Consider the following 18,781-nt stretch of genomic DNA (forward strand, 5'->3'; position numbering starts at 1 on the left):
TTGCACCTTAAGCGAACTGAACCCCAAATCCAATTCGGATTGTAGGAAAGCCAGGATTTGAGATACATTTGGGTCACTAGGGTATTCTGGAGTAGATGGCATCAGTTAACCCCCTTTAAGGGAACTCTGTAAAGTTCCAATACCCTCTGGAGAACATCCTAACTTTTGTAACCCCTGCCTTACAATCTCTAAGCCGCTAAGGCCAGTTGTGATGGTTGCAGATGTAGGGTATCTCCTTCAAACAGGAGATGAGGAGTCACCGGCAGAGTGATCGGTGTGCACACACTGAGATCCATTACCAGAGAGAACAGTAAGGAAATACTGTGATGACTGTCAAATACTGTCAATCTCAGGAATTTCAAGATTAAAGAAATTGGAGGGAAGGTATAGGCCAGTTGCCCAACCCAAGGATGGGTGAAGGCATCCATCCCCTCCGTTAATGGATGAGGGTAGCGTGAGGAACCGGCTCACCTTGCAGATGGTTGATGAGGCAGAAATATCCATCTTGCGGACAACCCCCACTCCTGGATGATCTGTTTGAACACTTCGGGGTGAAGAAACCATTCGTTGGGGTCCATGAGTTGTCTGAAATTCCCCTCTGCCCTGGATCTGGAGTTGTTCACAGGTGGCGCCCCACCCTGCTGTCCTGGCATCTGTGGTAACAATGATCCATGGCTGCGGCCCTAATGGACTATGCCGTTTAGCGTTTGGAACTGCTGGTATGACTGAAGGATCGGGACATGCTGGTAGGCATATTACAAGTCCACTTAAATCCTCCAGTCCAAACCTGGATTATGGTATGGGGAGACTCCATCTTGAGTCTATCCGGATAAATTGATTCAGCTTCTTGAGGTAGTTATGAAGGCTGCCGTTTGAACAGCTAATAATGGGCTTGTGTCACTGTGGACTGAATCCGCCATTTTTTGGCAGTGGTCTTGCCGGAACTGGGTCACTTTGAGCCACCTGGCTCCAACTGCCCCTTGAGTGGGCCTGGCGTTCAAAAGGGCTTCTGCGTATCTTGAGGAGCCGCAGGAGTCTTAGCTCTCTGCGATCTTATGAAGGTTGACTGTGTAGCCCTCCAATGCCTTCTGTAGTCCTTGAATGGGCGAATGCCTCCGAAATCCCAGTACCTGTTTGGCGCTGCTCTGGATGGTTGCCCCCTCTGGCGTCTGGACCTTTTGATCCTGGGGCAGAAGACCTGATTTTCCTCATATAACCCTGGAGATGGCAGTCTCCAGTTTTTTTGACCAAACAGCGCCTTCCCATCAAAAGGCCATTTACAGCAATTCTGCTTTGAGGATGAGTCTTAGCCACCGCGCTCTTTTGGCCGTGACTGAACATTTCTCTGGAGGACCATCAAATGATGTCTATAGCTGCCTCCCCTGTGAAGTCCGCCAAGAGTTTTATCTCATTGAGAGCCTTGATGATTTTTTTTTTTTTCGTTTTGGCAGCTGGTTTTTGATCGCATACTCCAAGTTCTGCATCCACGCTCGTATAGCACTTGCTATGGATGTTAAAGCAATGGCGGGTTCACAAGCACCACTTGCTCTGCGAGGTAAAACTTTCTTAAGTCCATGTCAATGCGTCAAACAAGGATATTGTGAAAGGAGGAAGAGTCTTCCATCGGAAGTGTCACATTCTTGGCCAGTCTGGTGGCTGTTGCATCCACCGTTGGTGGGTTAGATAAAGGAGCCGCATCCTCCTCCGTTAGTGGATACAACTTCTGCAACCTATTGGTTGAGGAGGATTTTCTCTCCCCCTTTTCCTATTCCTCCTGAAACAGGCCTCTTATTTCTGTCATAAGAGGAAAGGTAGCTACCCTTTTTTATTAAAGCGGGGTTCCACCCTAAAGTGGAACTTCCGCTGATCGGAACCCTCCCCCCCTCCGGTGTCACAATTGGCTCCTTTCAGGGGGGTGCAGATACCTGTCAAAGACAGGTATTTACACCGACTTCCGGGCATAGACTCCCACGGGAGTCTATGCCTCTTCCTGTCCTGCCGCTCTGTCTGCTGGGACACACACGGGTCCCAGTGACAGCGCGGACAATTCCTATTGCGCTGCGCGACTCGCGCATGCGCAGTAGGGAACCGGGAAGTGAAGCCGCAGCGCTTCACTTCCTGATTCCCTCACCTAGAATGGTGGCGGCAGCAGCCGAGAGCCGAGCGATCGATCGGCCTCGGCTGCCGGCATCGCTGGACCCCGGGACAGGTGAGTGTCTCCATTTATTAAAAGTCAGCAGCTGCAGTATTTGTAGCTGCTGGCTTTTAATATTTTTTTCCGCAGTGCAATCCCGCTTTAAGGTTCCTCCTATCAAACCCAAAGGCTTGTTCACACCTGCAGCAGGATTTGCATTTGCACTGAAAAGCGATCTGCGCTTAGGTCACTTTTTTTCAGAGGCATTTGATGTCGTCGCATAGAGGGGACAAGTGTTCCCGCTATGCGATTTTTCAAAGAGCGATTTGTACGCAATGACACAACTTGCATGGGGGGCGGCCCATTCACTTGGCTGCCTTATGCGTGCAAAAAAGACGCCCCCCCTGCTCCTATTTAGGGGCGACCAGCTTCGCACAATGTTTTTAAAGGCGCGTTCTCCCACGTGACAATCGCAGCAGAATCGCATCGCATTTGTAGTGCCCTGAAGGGATAAAGGCACCTAAAGGAAGAAAAAAGGGGGGACCAATAGTGAAATACGTTCAGACTGAAAATTTATTGTGCATAAAAGGTTATACTTACAAAAGTAAGTTGAAATTAGGGGTGCACCGAATGTTTTTTTTTTTTTTGGTGCCGAAACCGATACCGAAAATGAAAAATACACTAGGCCGAAAAACCAATACTGAAAATGACTGTTTTAAAAAAATTTTTTTTTATATATTTTAAATAAAATGTATACATTTTTATATAACACGTTGCTAATAGTATTAGCAAAATTTCCATGCGGTGCAGCTCTAGCACATATGATGTAGGAGATGGTCAGAGACCAGGACAGGAGATTCCCTGCATTCAAAGTTTTATATGGACTTTATGTTTTTGTCATCACTTATTATGGGTTTTTGTTTGTGAGAGCTGTATTTATATTTTATTGCTATGTCCAGGTGTTTAGCACTTTGTGTATAGCAGCTTCATTCATTTTTTTTTTTTTATCACCATTTTTTTTTTCACACCATCAGCGCGAGTTTATATATCTAGATGATATATTTTCCCTGTATGTGGTGATCTTTGAGGACACAAAGGAGAATGGGGGAGGTAGCTCTCAGTCAGACTTTTATAGAGCTAAACAGGTCCTGTGGGTGGATGTAGGGGGCGGAGCTATATCATATGTATGCTGCCATGTTTGGCATCAGGAAACACGTGTATATATAGTGTGGAAACCTAGATTAACCCCTTCAAGGGCAGAATATCTATATGGTCATCTAAACCAGCGGTTCTCAACCCTGTCCTCAAGTACCCCCAACAGGCCGGGTTTGCAGGTTTTCCTTTATCTTGCACAAGTGGTTTAACCCCTTCCCACCGAGCGTACGCAGATGTGCGTACTCGGCTTCCAGGGGTTATACCGGGATGATGCCCCGCACCTGCAGGCATCATCCCGGTACCGTTTTTTTTACAGCGGGCGATTGGCTATCCAGCCATAACAACCGAAGCGGCTAAAAGCCGCTCGGCTGTTATGCCGGAGGAGTGGGAGGGAACGTCCCCCCCCTCCCGCCGCTGTTAATCGGGAGCACCGATTCAAGCTCCGATGCCTCCGGCTGCTGGGGAGGAACTGGAATGAAGCCGTAATTGGCTTCATTCCAGTATCCTAATAGTAAACACGGAAGCGACGTCATACTCGGCTGCCAATGGCGCCGGTTTTAAAAAAATATACAGTATTCAGAATCGCCGCTTTCGGCAATCTGAATACATTGAAGTGTAAAGGAGGGGGGGGGGGTCTTTTAGACCCCCCCCCCCGATCCCTCCATAAAGAGTACCTGTCGCCACCTATTACTGTCACAAGGGATGTTTACATTCCTTGTGACAGCAATAAAAGTGATCACATTTAAAAAACAAAACAAAAAACAATTTATTCATTTTAAAATAAATAAAAAAAATTTTTTTTTTAAAGCGCCCGCTGTCCCCGCGAGCTCGCAAAGCAAAGAAAACGCATACGGAAGTCGCGCCCGCATATGTAAACGGTGTTCAAATCACACATGTGAGGTATCACCACGATCGTCAGAGCGAGAGCAATAATTCTAGCACTATACCTCCTCTGTAACGCTAACCTGGTAACCGTAAAAAAAAAATTAAAGCGTCGCCTATTGACATTTTTAGGTACCGTACTTTGTCGTCATTCCACGAGTGCGTGCGATTATAAAGTGTGACATGTTTGGTATCTATTTACTCGGTGTAACATTATCTTTCACAGTATGCAAAAAAATTGGGCTAATTTTACTGTTTTTTTGTTTTTTTTAATTCATTAAAGTGTCCCTTTTCCCAAAAAGTTGCGTTTAAAACACCGCTGCGCAAATACCGTGTGACATAAAATATTGCAACAATCGCCGTTTTATTCTCTAGAGTCTCTGCTAAAAAAATATATATAATGTTTGGGGGTTCCAAGTAATTTTCTTGCAAAAAATATGGATTTTAACTTGTAAACACCAAATGCCAAAAATAGGCTTAGTCATGAAAGGGTTAAATCGGAGTCAATGGCTTGGTATTTCAGACAGCTAATTTATCTAAGAGAAATTCCCAAAACATGGCCTGTTGGGGGTACTTGAGGACTGGATTTGAGAACCACTGGTCTAAACCAGCAGCACAGGCAATCATTACACTATGCAGCCAACACAATGATGGAGTGCCGGGGGCAGGAGTATGGAACATATGCTGGTCAGGAGGAAGAAAACATTCCACAGCCTGCCATGAAGAATACGTTCAATCGTTGGTGTCAGAGGGAAGGGAATACTGAGGGGTACAAGGGTAGTGGGACTATAGGACTGTGGGAGCCTCTGAGGGTCTACTGTATATGAAGGATACTGGGACCCCTGAGGAGGAAGTGTAGAGGAAGGACTTTGGGATCTTCTCATGAAGTAATAGGACTGAATAACTCTGAGAGGTTAGTGGGGCTAAAAGGCTGTGGGACCTCTGAGGGGGTAGTCAGGCTGCAAGACTCTGAGGTAAGAGGGGGCTTTAGGGCTCATAGGGACTCTAGGTCTCTGAATGGTCCTCCTATCCAACCTGCACTTACTTTTCTGACTGAAAGATGGCTACAGCGCGGCTCGATCTCTCTGCGAGGGCGTACTTTGACATTCTTACACAATTGCACTCCCGCGTGCCCCGGGAATATCTGTAGTTACGGTAAATGGCTGATGACTGCGGCCATTTACCACCTGATCGCTCTGTCAAATGACAGAACGATCACTTGTAAACAAGCCAGCGCATGCCCGGTTCATGTCTCTCCTCTCCGTACCAATCGGTACAGTGTGAGAGGACAGGGGAGAGATCGGTTGCAGCAGCGCTGCTCTGTGCCCATTCCTGCACTCATCCATCCATCCATGCTCGGCCATCCCCGTCCATACTGGGCCGTAGCCGTTCATGCTCAGCCATCCTCGTTCCTGCTCATCCATGCTACTACATTGCCTTAAAAAAGTGTAATAGGTAGTCAAATCAGATGTGCAATTTATGCTCCTACAACACCTGATGGTGCTCCCTGCATGTTGGGCCTCTGTATGTGGCCAGGCTGTGGAAAAGTCTCACACATTTGGTATCACCATACTCGGGGGGGGGGGGAGTAGGAGAATCTATTTTGGGGTGTAATTTTTGGTGTATACATGCTATGTGTTGGAAATATTGTATAAATGGAAAACCTTTGTGTAACAAAAAAAATGTTTTATTTTTTTCCAAAAACTAGAAAAAAATGTCATGTTAAAAAGACTCACTATGCCTCAGAGATTATACGTTGCGTTTTTTTCTTTCCAAAATGGGGTAATTTTTAGGGCATTTCCATTGTCCTGGTGCTCCATGGCCTTCAAAAGTACAAGAGGTAGTCAAGAAATGAAATGTGTATTTTATGTTCCTAGAACGCTTGATGGTGCTCCCTGCATGTTGGGCCTCTGAATGTGGACAGGCTGTGTAAAAGTCTCACACATGGTATCTCCGTACTCAGGAGGAGCAGCAGAATGTATTTTGGGATGTAATTAGAAGTATGCAAATGCTGTGTGTGAGAAATAACATGTTAATATAACAATTTTGTGAAAAAAAATCTTAATTTTGCAAAGAATTGTGGGAAAAAATTACAACTTCAAAAAACTTCGCCATGCCTCTTACTAAATACCTTTTGAATGTCTACTTTCCAAAAAGAGGCAATTTGGGGGGTATTTGACTTTCCTGGCTTGTTAGGGTCTCAAGAAATGAAATTGGCCGTGAGTACGTCGGGTGAGATCAACTTTCAGTGATTGGCACCACAGCTTGTAGACGCTCTAACTTTCACAAAGACCAAATAATATACACTGATTTGGGTTATTTTTACCAAAGAGATGTAGCAGTATAAATTTGGGCCAAAATTTATGAAGAAAAATTACCAATTTGCAAAATATAACAGAAATAAATAATTTTTGTTATTTTTGATTTTTTTTACAGAATTTTTGTTTATTTAATTGATAGCGCAAAAAAAGAAAAAAAACCCCAGAGGTAATCAAATACCACCAAAAGAAAGCACTATTTGTGTGTTTTAAAAAGACATACATTTCGTATGGGTGCAGTGTTGCATGACTAATTGTCATTCAAAACGTGAGAGCGCTAAAAATTGGTCTGGTTAGGAAGGGGGTTAAAGTGTCCAGTGGATAAGTGGCGAAATGAAAGAAGCCTTCACCTCACCATCTCACTGGGCTCCCCTTCCTGGACATCATGATGGCCCTACATTGACCTCACAGCACAGCTTGGGAGCAAACAAGTCAAAAGAAAGATCGTATTTATCATTCCTTGTCTGCTAATAATCAAATCCAGTTCAGAAACCAAACAAACCCAACAGAGAAAAGGGAATTTATGATCGGGCAGGCCAAGAGGGACCTCAAAATGTATAAAACACTGTTAGAATGTTTATACCAGTGATGGTGAACCTTGGCACCCCAGATGTTTTGGAACTACATTTCCCATGATGCTCTGGCACTCTGCAGTGTAGTGGAGCATCATGGGAAATGTAGTTCCAAAACATCTGGGGTGCCAAGGTTCGCCATCACTGGTTTATACTGAAATATTAAAACAGTATTATATTCATGGAATTATGCAAAATCTGTGGTTTTGGGAGATTTTAAATACAAATACAACTAATTCATTCAAGTTCGTTTATCCATGCTATTTTGAAGACAATGAGTACAACAATGTGCTAAAAATATATATATTCATTAACTAAAATTCAGTGCAAAATAATATCAGATCTATTTGGTGATAATACAAAAAGATAATATATACTTTAAAATATGTATGGTTAATACAGATAATAATACAATTTTACCACAAGCTCAATGTCATATTTCAACATTTTATGTCTTAGTAAACTTAAGCTTAGTAAATAACTTTCTATGGCTCTACAGAATTATGTAAACAGGCTTGGTGTTGACTTTAACACTTGTGATTCTTCTCAAAACAAATAGACCTTCTTTTACAGTATATGGACAATTTTGTTAACCATATACAAACTTGATAATTTGCCAAGATTCAGTTTAACATAAAAAAAAGAATTAACTTTTAGAATTAATCTATGGTTCAACACATACTATAACTAATCCAATCATAATGCTTTGAAGTCAGTTTTGTTGAGCTATAACAAGATATTTATCTCTTTGTTTAAAAGGAAGAAGAACTTGTACTGCAGTCAGAATCCAAATGACTCCCAAAACTGACACTACCAACATTGATTTGTTTAGTTAAGCATATGCTAAAACAACTTCAGTTACCCAAAAGGTAAAATAAAACCATTAATATTTTATCATGGCTTAAGATTCTTTTGTTTTTAGCAGTATCAACTGAGTGTCCAAAGAACTTCTCTGATCCTCCTTCCTACATTCTTCCATACTCAAGATCTCCACATCCTCTCGCCTTCCAAGATTCTTTCCGTCTCCCAAAAATTCTTTCATCCTCCCTTCCCTGTCATGTGTAACCCTCTATATTCCTCTAGAATGTGGGTGTGGAAATGCCTTACACGTCACAAGAGACATCAAAACACATGTCATTTCCTGTACAACACTTCTAGAGAAATTGTAGTGTCCTTACACATAGTTTTCAGTAGGGGCAGTATAGGATAAAAATTATATTGTTTTAAATGTTATTTTTTTTCCATGTCCAATTCAATGAGTGACCATTGACTTAACAGAAACTATTAAATACCGTATTTATTGGCGTATAACACGCACCCCAATTTAAGAGGAAAGTTTCAGGAAAAAAAAACTTTACACAGCCCCCCTGCATAGTACACGGACCCCCTATACAACACATAGCCCCCTGTACAACACATAGCCCCCTTTCATTATAAAGATCCCCCTGCACTCCCAGTGCTACATGCACACTCCAAATTTGAGAAAACTTCACAGCCCGTCGGCCCCTTCCCATACACCGCTCATTCCGTGCCACCCACCGCAAATCAAAAAATACCTCTAAATTACCTCCATCAGCGCCGCTCTCTATTGTGGACCCGGTCATGTGTTTGCTTTTCTCTGTTTCATTGATGGTCACGTGACCGCTCTCCTCCTCCAATCAAAAGCTACACATGAGGAGGAGGTGAAGCAGGAGAAGGAGGTCTGCCACAACGAGCGGCGTTAAGGTAATTTAGAGGCTAAGATCTGAATCGAGCTACAGAGGAGGAGCCCTACACCATGAAGGGCAGGCACTGCAGGAATATCCTCTGACCCCCAGAGCTTACTGGCAGCGCTGTTCCATGGGCAGAAGAGGCAGAGCGGCTAGCCTGACACCCTCCCAATAGGTGGCACCCTGGGGCAGATGCCCAATCCCCACCCCCTGTTGTTAATAGAACAGATATCGGCATATAACATGCAGGCACGATTTACCCTCTATTTTCAGGGTAAAAAAGTGCGTCTTATACTCCGATAAATATGGTATTTAGAACTGTCTAAATTTGGTCATACTCTCCAGACGTTGCATCTAAAACTCAGAAATACGGTTGTGAGACTGTTTGGATAAGGTCAGTAACTTAACTTTTCGCATACCTTGAAAGCTAAGCCATGGCACCAGAAAAACCTCTCGGTCATTCAAAATACAAGGATTTTACATCAGTATAATTTCTATACTCTTATGCCCTGTACACACGGTCGGAAATTCCGACGGAAAAAGTCAGATCGGATTATGTTGTTGGAAAATCCGATCGTGTGTGGGCTCTATTGGACTTTTTCCATCGGAATTTCCGACAGAAAAAGTTTGAGAGGTGGATCTATAATTTTCCAACAACAAATTCCAATCAGACTTTTTCCGATCGTTTGTAGAGAATTCTGACGGACAAAGTGCCACGCATGCTCAGATTAAATTACGAGACCAAAGCTATCGGCTACTGGCCTCTTTATAGTCCCGTCGTACGTGATTTACGTCACCTCGTTCCGAACGATCGGATTTTCTGACAACTTTGTCCGGCCGTGTGTATGCAACACAAGTTTCGGTCAAAATCCATCGGAAAAAATCAGACCGATTTTGTGGTCGGAATGTCCAACCGTGTGTAAAGGGCATTAAACTTTTCATAGGATTCCATATTTGTAACCCTTATCATAATAATATATATGCATTAATGGTTTATGAAAATCTCTTCTCTAAAAACAGTAAACTTAGTTTCAACTTTAGAGGGAGGGGAAAAAAATGAACAACATGGCCTCTGAGTTATTCATAAAATATATATGAAAAATAAATGATATAAATGCCTTAGGAATTGATTTTTAACCCCAATAGTCCTGACAGCACTAAACAGTTCAAACGAAATGTGTTCCCATGGCGGTAGTAGTCCTTCAATATACAGCACCCCCCCAATCCTCCTCCCCTCACCCTCCTCCTCTCACATCCACATCCTTTTATTGTGTGACCAATACCATCCAACTAATTCTTACTGCAATTTCCCAAAGTTATCCGTCTACAAGGAGACCCGTAAAGATCAATTGATGGCATCAATGAGGATGGAGGAGGACCGGAGTCACATGACTAAGAAGATACTAAACCTCACCCTGGAGATCATCTACCTGCTGACCGGAGAGGTGAGGAGGATTCTGGGAGGTCACATGACATCACTCTTATCTCTATTAATAAAACACAGACCTGACCGGAGAGGTGAGGAGGATTCTGGGAGGTCACATGACATCACTCTCATCTCTATTAATAAAACACAGACCTGACCGGAGAGGTGAGGAGGATTCTGGGAGGTCACATGACATCACTCTTATCTCTATTAATAAAACACAGACCTGACCGGAGAGGTGAGGAGGATTCTGGGAGGTCACATGACATCACTCTTATCTCTATTAATAAAACACAGACCTGACCGGAGAGGTGAGGAGGATTCTGGGAGGTCACATGACATCACTCTCATCTCTATTAATAAAACACAGACCTGACCGGAGAGGTGAGGAGGATTCTGGGAGGTCACATGACATCACTCTCATCTCTATTAATAAAGCACAGACCTGACCGGAGAGGTGAGGAGGATTCTGGGAGGTCACATGACATCATTCTTATCTCTATTAATAACACACAGACCTGACCGGAGAGGTGAGGAGGATTCTGGGAGGTCACATGACATCACTATCATCTCTATTAATAAAACACAGACCTGACCGGAGAGGTGAGGAGGATTCTGGGAGGAGGTCACATGACATCACTCTCATCTCTATTAATAAAACACAGACCTGAGCGGAGAGGTGAGGAGGATTCTGGGAGGTCACATGACATCACTCTCATCTCTATTAATAAAACACAGACCTGACCGGAGAGGTGAGGAGGATTCTGGGAGGTCACATGACCTCACTCTTATCTCTATTAATAAAACACAGACCTGACCGGAGAGGTGAGAGGGATTCTGGGAGGTCACATGACATCACTCTCATCTCTATTAATAAAACACAGACCTGACCGGAGAGGTGAGGAGGATTCTGGGAGGTCACATGATGTCACTCTTATCTCTATTAATAAAACACAGACCTGCCCCCAGAGAGGTGAGGAGGATTCTGGGAATCTAACATGATATTCCTATTGGTTCCCCAATACAGAGATTTCCTCTTGGGAAGTCCGGTGATCATATGACCATCACAGTGCCTCCATGTGACTCCCTAAAACCTGAGAGACACAACATGGAGAAGATTCTAGAAGTCACCAAGAAGATGATGGAGCTGCTGACAGGAGAGGTGAGGAGGATTCTGGGAATTCTGGGACATTATCCAGTAACAGACAAGGGATGTGTCTGGATGGTGACTGTATCATTGTGTGTGTCAGGTTCCTATAAGGTGTCAGGATGTCACTGTCTATTTCTCCATGGAGGAGTGGGAGTATTTAGAAGGACACAAGGATCTCTACAAGGACGTCATGATGGACAATCAGCCGCCCCTCACATCACCGGGTAAGAGGAGACTTTATTGTAAAGGAGAGAGCAGTACGGAGGCTCCACCCATCCCCCATCATCTGATAAACACATAGAAACAATGTATTCAGTCAGTGTGTGTGTTTCCTACAGATGGATCCAGTAATGGGAACCCACCAGAGAGATGTCCCCATCCTCTGTATTCCCGGGATTCCACACAGGAAGGTCACACCATCCCCCACCATCATCAGGTAGATGAGGAACAATCACTGATAGTATCATTAGGATCTGTACATTATCTGCATTGTTACCATTGATGTCATTTTTATTATATATTCAGAGTGGAAACCTGAGAGATCCTAAAGCTGAGGTGAAATCAGAAGAAGAAGAGAGGTATGTGAGGGATGATCAGCAGTCTATGGAGGAGGATGGAATAACAGGGACATTTATAGAGGAGGACACTCCTACAGAGATCAGCACAGGTGGGTCATTAACACTAAATACCTCCCTCCACCCATACTGCTCACTGATTGGTCCAGAGTAGGGCGGGGGCTGGGTGATATACTGAATACCAATATTATGAGTCTTGACCCTGAGGGCTCTTTCACACATAAGGACTGTTCAGGTCCGTCTGTCAGTCTTTCAGGTGGACCTGAACGGAAGCTCCATGCATCTCTATGGAGCGACGGATGTCAGCGGTGACATGTCTGCTGACATCCGATCCGCTAAATCCAGACGGATGGAAACCCTATTTTGCAACCGTCCGGTGGATCAGATTGGATGAAAACGGACAGGTGGATCCATTTTTATCCGATCCCCCCATAGAGGAGAGCGTAGATCTGACAGGTCCATCTCCCCACAGTGAGGACTACTCAGCGTAGATTAAAAGTGTGATCCCTGCTGAGCAAGTGGAGTCCATGAAAGCGGACATGCAGCCGTGAAAGGACCCTTATACTGTATAATTTATATTGTACATTACATACTCCTGACCCCTGGACTATATACTCTATATTGTACATCACATACTCCTGACCCCTGCATTATATACTCTCTTTTGTCCATTACATACTTCTGACCCCTGCACTACAGTATCTCACAAAAGTAAGTACACCCCTCAGTCACATTTGTGTAAATCTTTTCTTCTCTCTTTTCATGTGACAACACTGAAGAAATGACACTTGTCTACAATGTAAAGTAGTGAGTGTACAGCTTGTATAACAGTGTAAATTTCCTGTCCCCTTTAAAACAACTCAACACACAGCCACTAATGTCTAAACCGATGGCAACAAAAGTCAGTACACCCCTAAGTGAAAATGTCCAAATTGGACCCAATTAGCCATTTTCCCTCTCCGTGTCATGTGACTAGTTAGTGTTACAAGGTCTCGGGTGTGAATGGGGAGCAGGTGTGTTAAATTTGGTGTTATCGCTCTCACTCTCTCATACTGGTCACTGGAAGTACAACATGGCACCTCATGGCAAAGAACTCTCTGAGGATCTGAAGATAAGAATTGTTGCTCTACATAAAGGTGGCCTAGGCCAGGGTTTTTCAATTCCAGTCCTCAAGGTGCCTCAACAAGTCATGTTTTCAGGCTTCCCATTATTTTGCACAGGTGATTTGATCAGTTTCACTGCCTTAGTAATTACCACAGCTGTTTCATATGAGGGAAATCCTAAAAACATGACCTCTTGGGGCGCCTTGAGGACTGGAGTTGAGAAACACTGGCCTAGGCTATAAGAAGATTGCCAAGACCCTGAAACTGAGCTGCAGCACGGTGGCCAAGACCATACAGCGGTATAACAGGACAGGTTCCCCTCAGAACAGGCCTCGCCATGGTCCACCAAAGAAGTTGAGGTCATGTGATCAGCATTATATCCAGAGGTTGTCTTTGGGAAATAGACGTATGAGTGCTGCCAGCATTGCTGCAGAGGTTGTAGGGGTAGGGGGGGTCAGCCTGTCAGTGCTCAGACCATACGCCGCACACTGCATCAAATTGGTCTGCATGGCTGTCATCCCAGAAGGAAGCCTCTTCTAAAGATGATGCACAAGAAAGACCACAAACAGATTGCTGAAGACAAGCAGACTAAGGAGATGGATTACTGGAACCATGTCCTGTGGTCTGATGAGACCAAGATAAACGTATTTGGTGTCAGATGGTGAGAAGCGTGTGTGGGGGCAACCAGGTGAGGAGGACAAAGACAAGTGTGTCTTGTCTACAGTCAGGCATGGTGGTGGGGGTGTCATGGTCTGGGGCTGCATGAGTGCTGCCGGCACTGGGGGACTACAGATCATTGAGGGGACCATGAATGCCAACATGTACTGTGACATACTGAAGCAGAGCATGATCCCCTCCCTTCAGAGACTGGACCGCAGGGCAGTATTCCAACATGATAACCGCCCCAAACACCTCCAACACCACCACTGCCTTGCTAAAGAAGCTGAGGGTAAAGAGGATGGACTGGCCAAGCATGTCTCCAGACCTAAACCCTATTGGTCATCTGTGGGACATCCTCAGACGGAAGGTGGAGGAGGGGAAGGTCTCCAACATCCACCAGCACTGTGATGTCATCATGGGGGAGGGAAAGGTCTCCAACATCCACCAGCTCCGTGATGTCATCATGGGGGAGGGGAAGAGGACTCCAGTGATGACCTGTGAAGCTCTGCTGACCTCCAAGCCCAAGAGGGTGAAGGCAGTGCTGGAAAATAATGGCGGCCACACAAAATATTGACACTTTGGGCCCAATTTGGAGATTTTCACTTAGGGGTGTGCTGACTTTTGTTGCCAGCGGTTTAGACATTAATGGCTGTGTGTTGAGTTATTTTGAGGGGACAGGAAATTTACACTGTTATACAAGCTGTACACTCACTACTTTACATTGTAGACAAGTGTCATTTCTTCAGTGTTGTCACATGAAAAGAGAGAAGAAAAAATGTACAAAAATTTGAGGGGTGTACTTACTTCTGTGAGATACTGTATATACTCTATGGTGTACATTACATACTCCTGACCCCTGCACTATATACTCTATGGTGTACATTACATACTCCTGACCCCTGCACTATATACTCTATGGTGTACATTACATACTCCTGACTTCTGCTCTCTCCCCTATAAACTATGGAAAATTGTTTCCATTCTTACCGTAATTTTCCTTTCCTGGAAGCTCATCATGTCAGCCTGCGAATGGGTTAGCTCCACCGCTCTGACCCCCACAAGACAACCCCCTGCTTAAAGTGGATGTAGACCCCAATTTTTCTTTCTTTTTTTTTTTTTAATGAAGACTTCTACCTGGTAGAGTAGAGGATGTCATGGCATCTGTGCCCGGTCTTCTCACAAAGAGTTAATCCTCTTCTCTTTACACAGATAAATGTGTGCCGGTGAGCGGTTGTGAAAGGTCCCCCCGTCGGATAGTGTCTCATAGGGATGCCACGGATCAAAAAACTCACGGATCGGATCATTCCTCGGATCAGAGTTACGGATCGGATCATTTTTCGGATCAGCAAAAAAAAAAAAAAAGACAAGACAAATCTTGTTACAGCCACCGGAGTTTTTGATTTCACAGATTATTTTCAACACAAAACGGAGCTTATCTGCTTAAATACAGTATTTCTAAATCCGACGGACTGTTTAGATGTTACATTTTAGAAGCCGCAGCAAACCTGCTGACCTCACATGGATTCTAATGTGACAGAAGACCTCTGATTTTCACATTTAACAAAATGTTATGTCCGAGTCCTCCGAGCGGAACGCGTCGAGTTTTGCAATCCTGTTCTGGAGACTTGTGTTGTCTGGTTTTGGCCACTCCTCCATCAACTCCTGGATCTAGGGTTGCCACCTGTCCAGGATTCACCCGGACAGTTCAGGCTTGGAATCCTGTGTCCGGGTTTCAGTCTGCCTGAAACCCGGACACATTATTTAGACTGGGCTGTGGCTCCCCAAGTAGCTTAGATAGTAACACAAAAATCTGTTACCATTCGGGATCTGCGACCCGCTCTCTGAGGGTAGGTTTGGCATCACTGGGAGGGCATGATGTTAGTAAGAGCATTTTGGCCACACCCACACTGTTTGCTTCAGTGCACTGCATTACCACTCTCCTTGGGGCACCCAAAGGTGTCTCAGGTCTTTTATAATCCTATAGTGTATACTACGAAAAAAATGTGCCCTGTGCCGCTAAAGTGTTCAGGTTTGGCTTGAAGAAAAGGTGGCGACCCTACCTGGATCTCACGCATAACAGGAAAATTAGGCAACACCTTCTTTAACCACTTCGCACCCAGGCCAATTCTGACATTTCTCTCCTACATGTAAAATTCCAAACTTTTTTGCTAGAAAATTACATGGAACCCCACAAACATTATATATGTTTTTTTAGCAAAGACCCCTAGAGAATACAATGGCGCTCGTTGCACGGTATTTGTGCAGCAATTTTTCGAACGCGTTTTTTTCAGAAAAATAACTGTTTCATGCTTTAAAAAAAACAAAAAAAAGTAAAGTTAGCCCAATTTTTTTGCATAATGTGATAGATGAAGATACGCCGAATAGATACCCAACATGTCACGCTTCAAAATTGCACGCGCTCGTGGAATGGCGCCAAACTTTGGTATTTAAAAATCCCCATAGGCGACGCTTTAAATTTTTTTACTGGTTGCATGTTTTGGGTTACAGAGGAGGTCTAGGGCTAGAATTATTGCTCTCGCTCTAACGCTCGCGGCGATACCTCACATGTGTGGTTTTAACACCATTTTCATATGTGGGCGGGACTTGCGTATGCTTTCGCTTCTGTGTGCGAGCACATGGGGACAGGGGTGCTTTACATTTTTTTTTTTTTTTTAATTGTTAATTTTTTTTTTTTTTTTTTTAGTTTTACACTTAAAAAAAAAAAATTGATGAGTTTTATTCCTATTACAAGGAATGTAAACATCCCTTGTAATAGGAATATGGCACGATCGGACATATTTACAGTGAGATATGGGGGGGGGGGTCAATAAGACCCCACATCTCACCTCTAGGCTGGGAAGATAAAAAAATAAAAAAAACGATCCTGGCTTCCTAACCAGATCGGCGCCATTAATTTGAATACAGAAGCCGGGCGTGACGTCATAACATCACGCCCGGCCTCCGAACGATCATAGAGACTCCGGGGACCATCTAGTTCGCCGGAAATCTCTATGGTAACTTGTTGGGGCCGGCAGATCCTGTGACCGACTCACCGATGAGTCAGTAGAAGCACCGGAGGGCGGCGGGAGGGGGGGGCGTCCCCTCCCGTCGCCCGTAAGAACAATCAAGCGGCGGAACAGCCGCTATGATCGCTCTTATGGTGCAGGGAATCGCCGGCTGAAAACGCCGATATCTGAATGATGTCTGTGGCCTCAGGTATCATTCAGATATAACCACTGAAAGCCCATGACGTCAGTAGACGTAGTGTGGGCACCAAGTGGTTAAATCAGGAAAAATACTTCCTTATCTTCTGTGGAGGATGAGATGGCTCCTCCTCCCAGGCGACCGCCTGCTTCACAGCCGTGACAAAAGCGGGTACCAGAGGAAAATTGAAGGCATTTGACTTCTCCTGATCCTCCTCTTCTGGAGATGACTCTGCCCCCCCCCCAGTCACGTTCTGGTGGTGGTGACACATCCTGGGTCTCAGACCAAGTCCCCTTTGAAGATGGCTTTCCCGAGACCCTCTGCCACGGCCCGGCGGATGTACTCCTGCACCTGCTGAGACTCCTGCCACTCTGTCTTGTGCTGCTTCTTTAAAACAATCTTCACACACCAATTTTTGACGCAATGGCGGGCAAACCGCATTACCAGCAGACCCCTGCAGCTGACTTTGGGGAAGAACGCCTAGCAGATCCTGAAGGATGATGAATGGGAGACTGAGAGCGCACCCTTCTGCAGCTTGCTGAACCATGGCCAGTTTCTCGCAGAGAGGAAGAATGGTGACCAGAAGTTTTTGGCGATGAACGCCTGGACTTTGATTTGTTTTTCTCCCTTATGCTCCTTTCCCCTGCAGGTGATAGGAAAAAAAATAGGCCTTAGCACTCTTTTCTGCAAGATAAACAAAAGGCGTGCAATCGCCATCAAGACTTCCCCCTACCTGGAGGAGTCCGATCTTCGCAACTCACCTTCAGGTCTTGGAGAACTCATTGTAAACTTATATGCTAACATAAGCAGGGGTCAGCATGGCTATTCATCCCCACCACCCCCCTTCTTATAGGCAGAGCAACCACGTGGCGGCTGGCAAGAAACGCACTTACCTGTGGTTGGCTGCATATACAGCATGTCCCCTATGGATAGCTGACCTTCCTCCTATTTGAGTGGAAACTCCCACTACCAGGGCGTAACCTACACTAGGCAGCGTTTGGCACTCCGCCCTCCTGGAAGTGAGGACACCTCTGCCAGGAAGTGTCACCGCCGCCATATTGAAACAGGGCAGGGCTGGGAACAGACCCAGGGAACGACTCTCCCCTGGTCCCAGAATCCCGCCAACGCCCAGCAAGGAGAGGAGAATTGGGGGGGGGGAAAAGCCATGCCACCATTCACCACGGGTTGTCAGAAGCACCATTTAGGCTGCATATATCTGCCCCGGGTACCAGGGCACTTCTGCAGGAGAAGATTTACCTCTGTCCAGGAACCTTCCACCTGGAGAGGTCAAACCAGGTAGGAGTGGTAGGGATTTTCACTTATTCTTAGTAGCAAGAGAGCTGTCCCCGGAGCGAGGACAAAAAATGGAGCATGGGGGTATAGGGAGGCCCTCCTTTTATTTAGGCAGGGGGTTGTCCTGTGCGGATCAGAGGGATGGAGCCGGCCCATTCGTAGTCTGACATGATTAGCTCCAGGAAATAAAATGTATTCTCTTTTTGTTACACCCATTTTCTACCAGCTGCACATTTTATATCTGATGATTTGATTGGAGCACAGACTTTTACATGGTGATAATAATGTGATAACAATCTCATACTTTGGAACCTTAAACAGAAATGCCGCGTACACATGGTCGGAATTATGATCGGAAAAAGCTCTGACGGTTTCCCCGACGGAATTCCGCTCAAGCTGTCTTGCCTACACACGGTCACGCCAAATTCCGACCGCCAAGAACACGGTTACGTACAACGGGACTATAAAAGTCAAGTTCAATAGCCAGTGCATCACCCTTTGGGCTCCTTCTGCTAATCTTGTGTTTGTCTTGTGTTAGTAGAAGTTTGGTGAGAGACGATTCGTGCTTTTCAGATCGTTGCTGCTCTTCAGTTTTGTGCT

The 18,781-nt window shown here is 44.9% G+C and overlaps 1 protein-coding gene across 4 annotated transcripts in view; it reads left to right on the forward strand.

Moving 5' to 3' along the window:
- LOC143997854 (uncharacterized) overlaps window positions 1-18,781 on the forward strand; it is a 36,732-nt gene that overhangs the window by 4,473 nt on the left and 13,478 nt on the right. For 2 of the 4 annotated variants that reach the window (XM_077493687.1, XM_077493688.1), the window contains exons 2-7: window positions 7,821-7,930; window positions 10,087-10,215; window positions 11,224-11,358; window positions 11,447-11,570; window positions 11,685-11,782; window positions 11,872-12,013. In XM_077493687.1, coding sequence (XP_077349813.1) covers window positions 10,123-10,215; window positions 11,224-11,358; window positions 11,447-11,570; window positions 11,685-11,782; window positions 11,872-12,013 — 592 coding nt within the window. In that variant the 5' untranslated portion in view covers window positions 7,821-7,930; window positions 10,087-10,122. Of the gene's footprint in view, window positions 1-7,820; window positions 7,931-10,086; window positions 10,216-11,223; window positions 11,359-11,446; window positions 11,571-11,684; window positions 11,783-11,871; window positions 12,014-18,781 lie in introns of those variants that run through there. The other 2 variants (XM_077493689.1, XM_077493690.1) reach the window with 2 other exon arrangements.

The sequence above is a fragment of the Lithobates pipiens genome, unplaced genomic scaffold, assembly GCF_037356315.1.
Source record: "Lithobates pipiens isolate NorthernLeopardFrog02 unplaced genomic scaffold, aLitPip1_a1.2 Scaffold_19, whole genome shotgun sequence".
NCBI classification, from domain to species: Eukaryota; Metazoa; Chordata; class Amphibia; order Anura; family Ranidae; genus Lithobates; species Lithobates pipiens.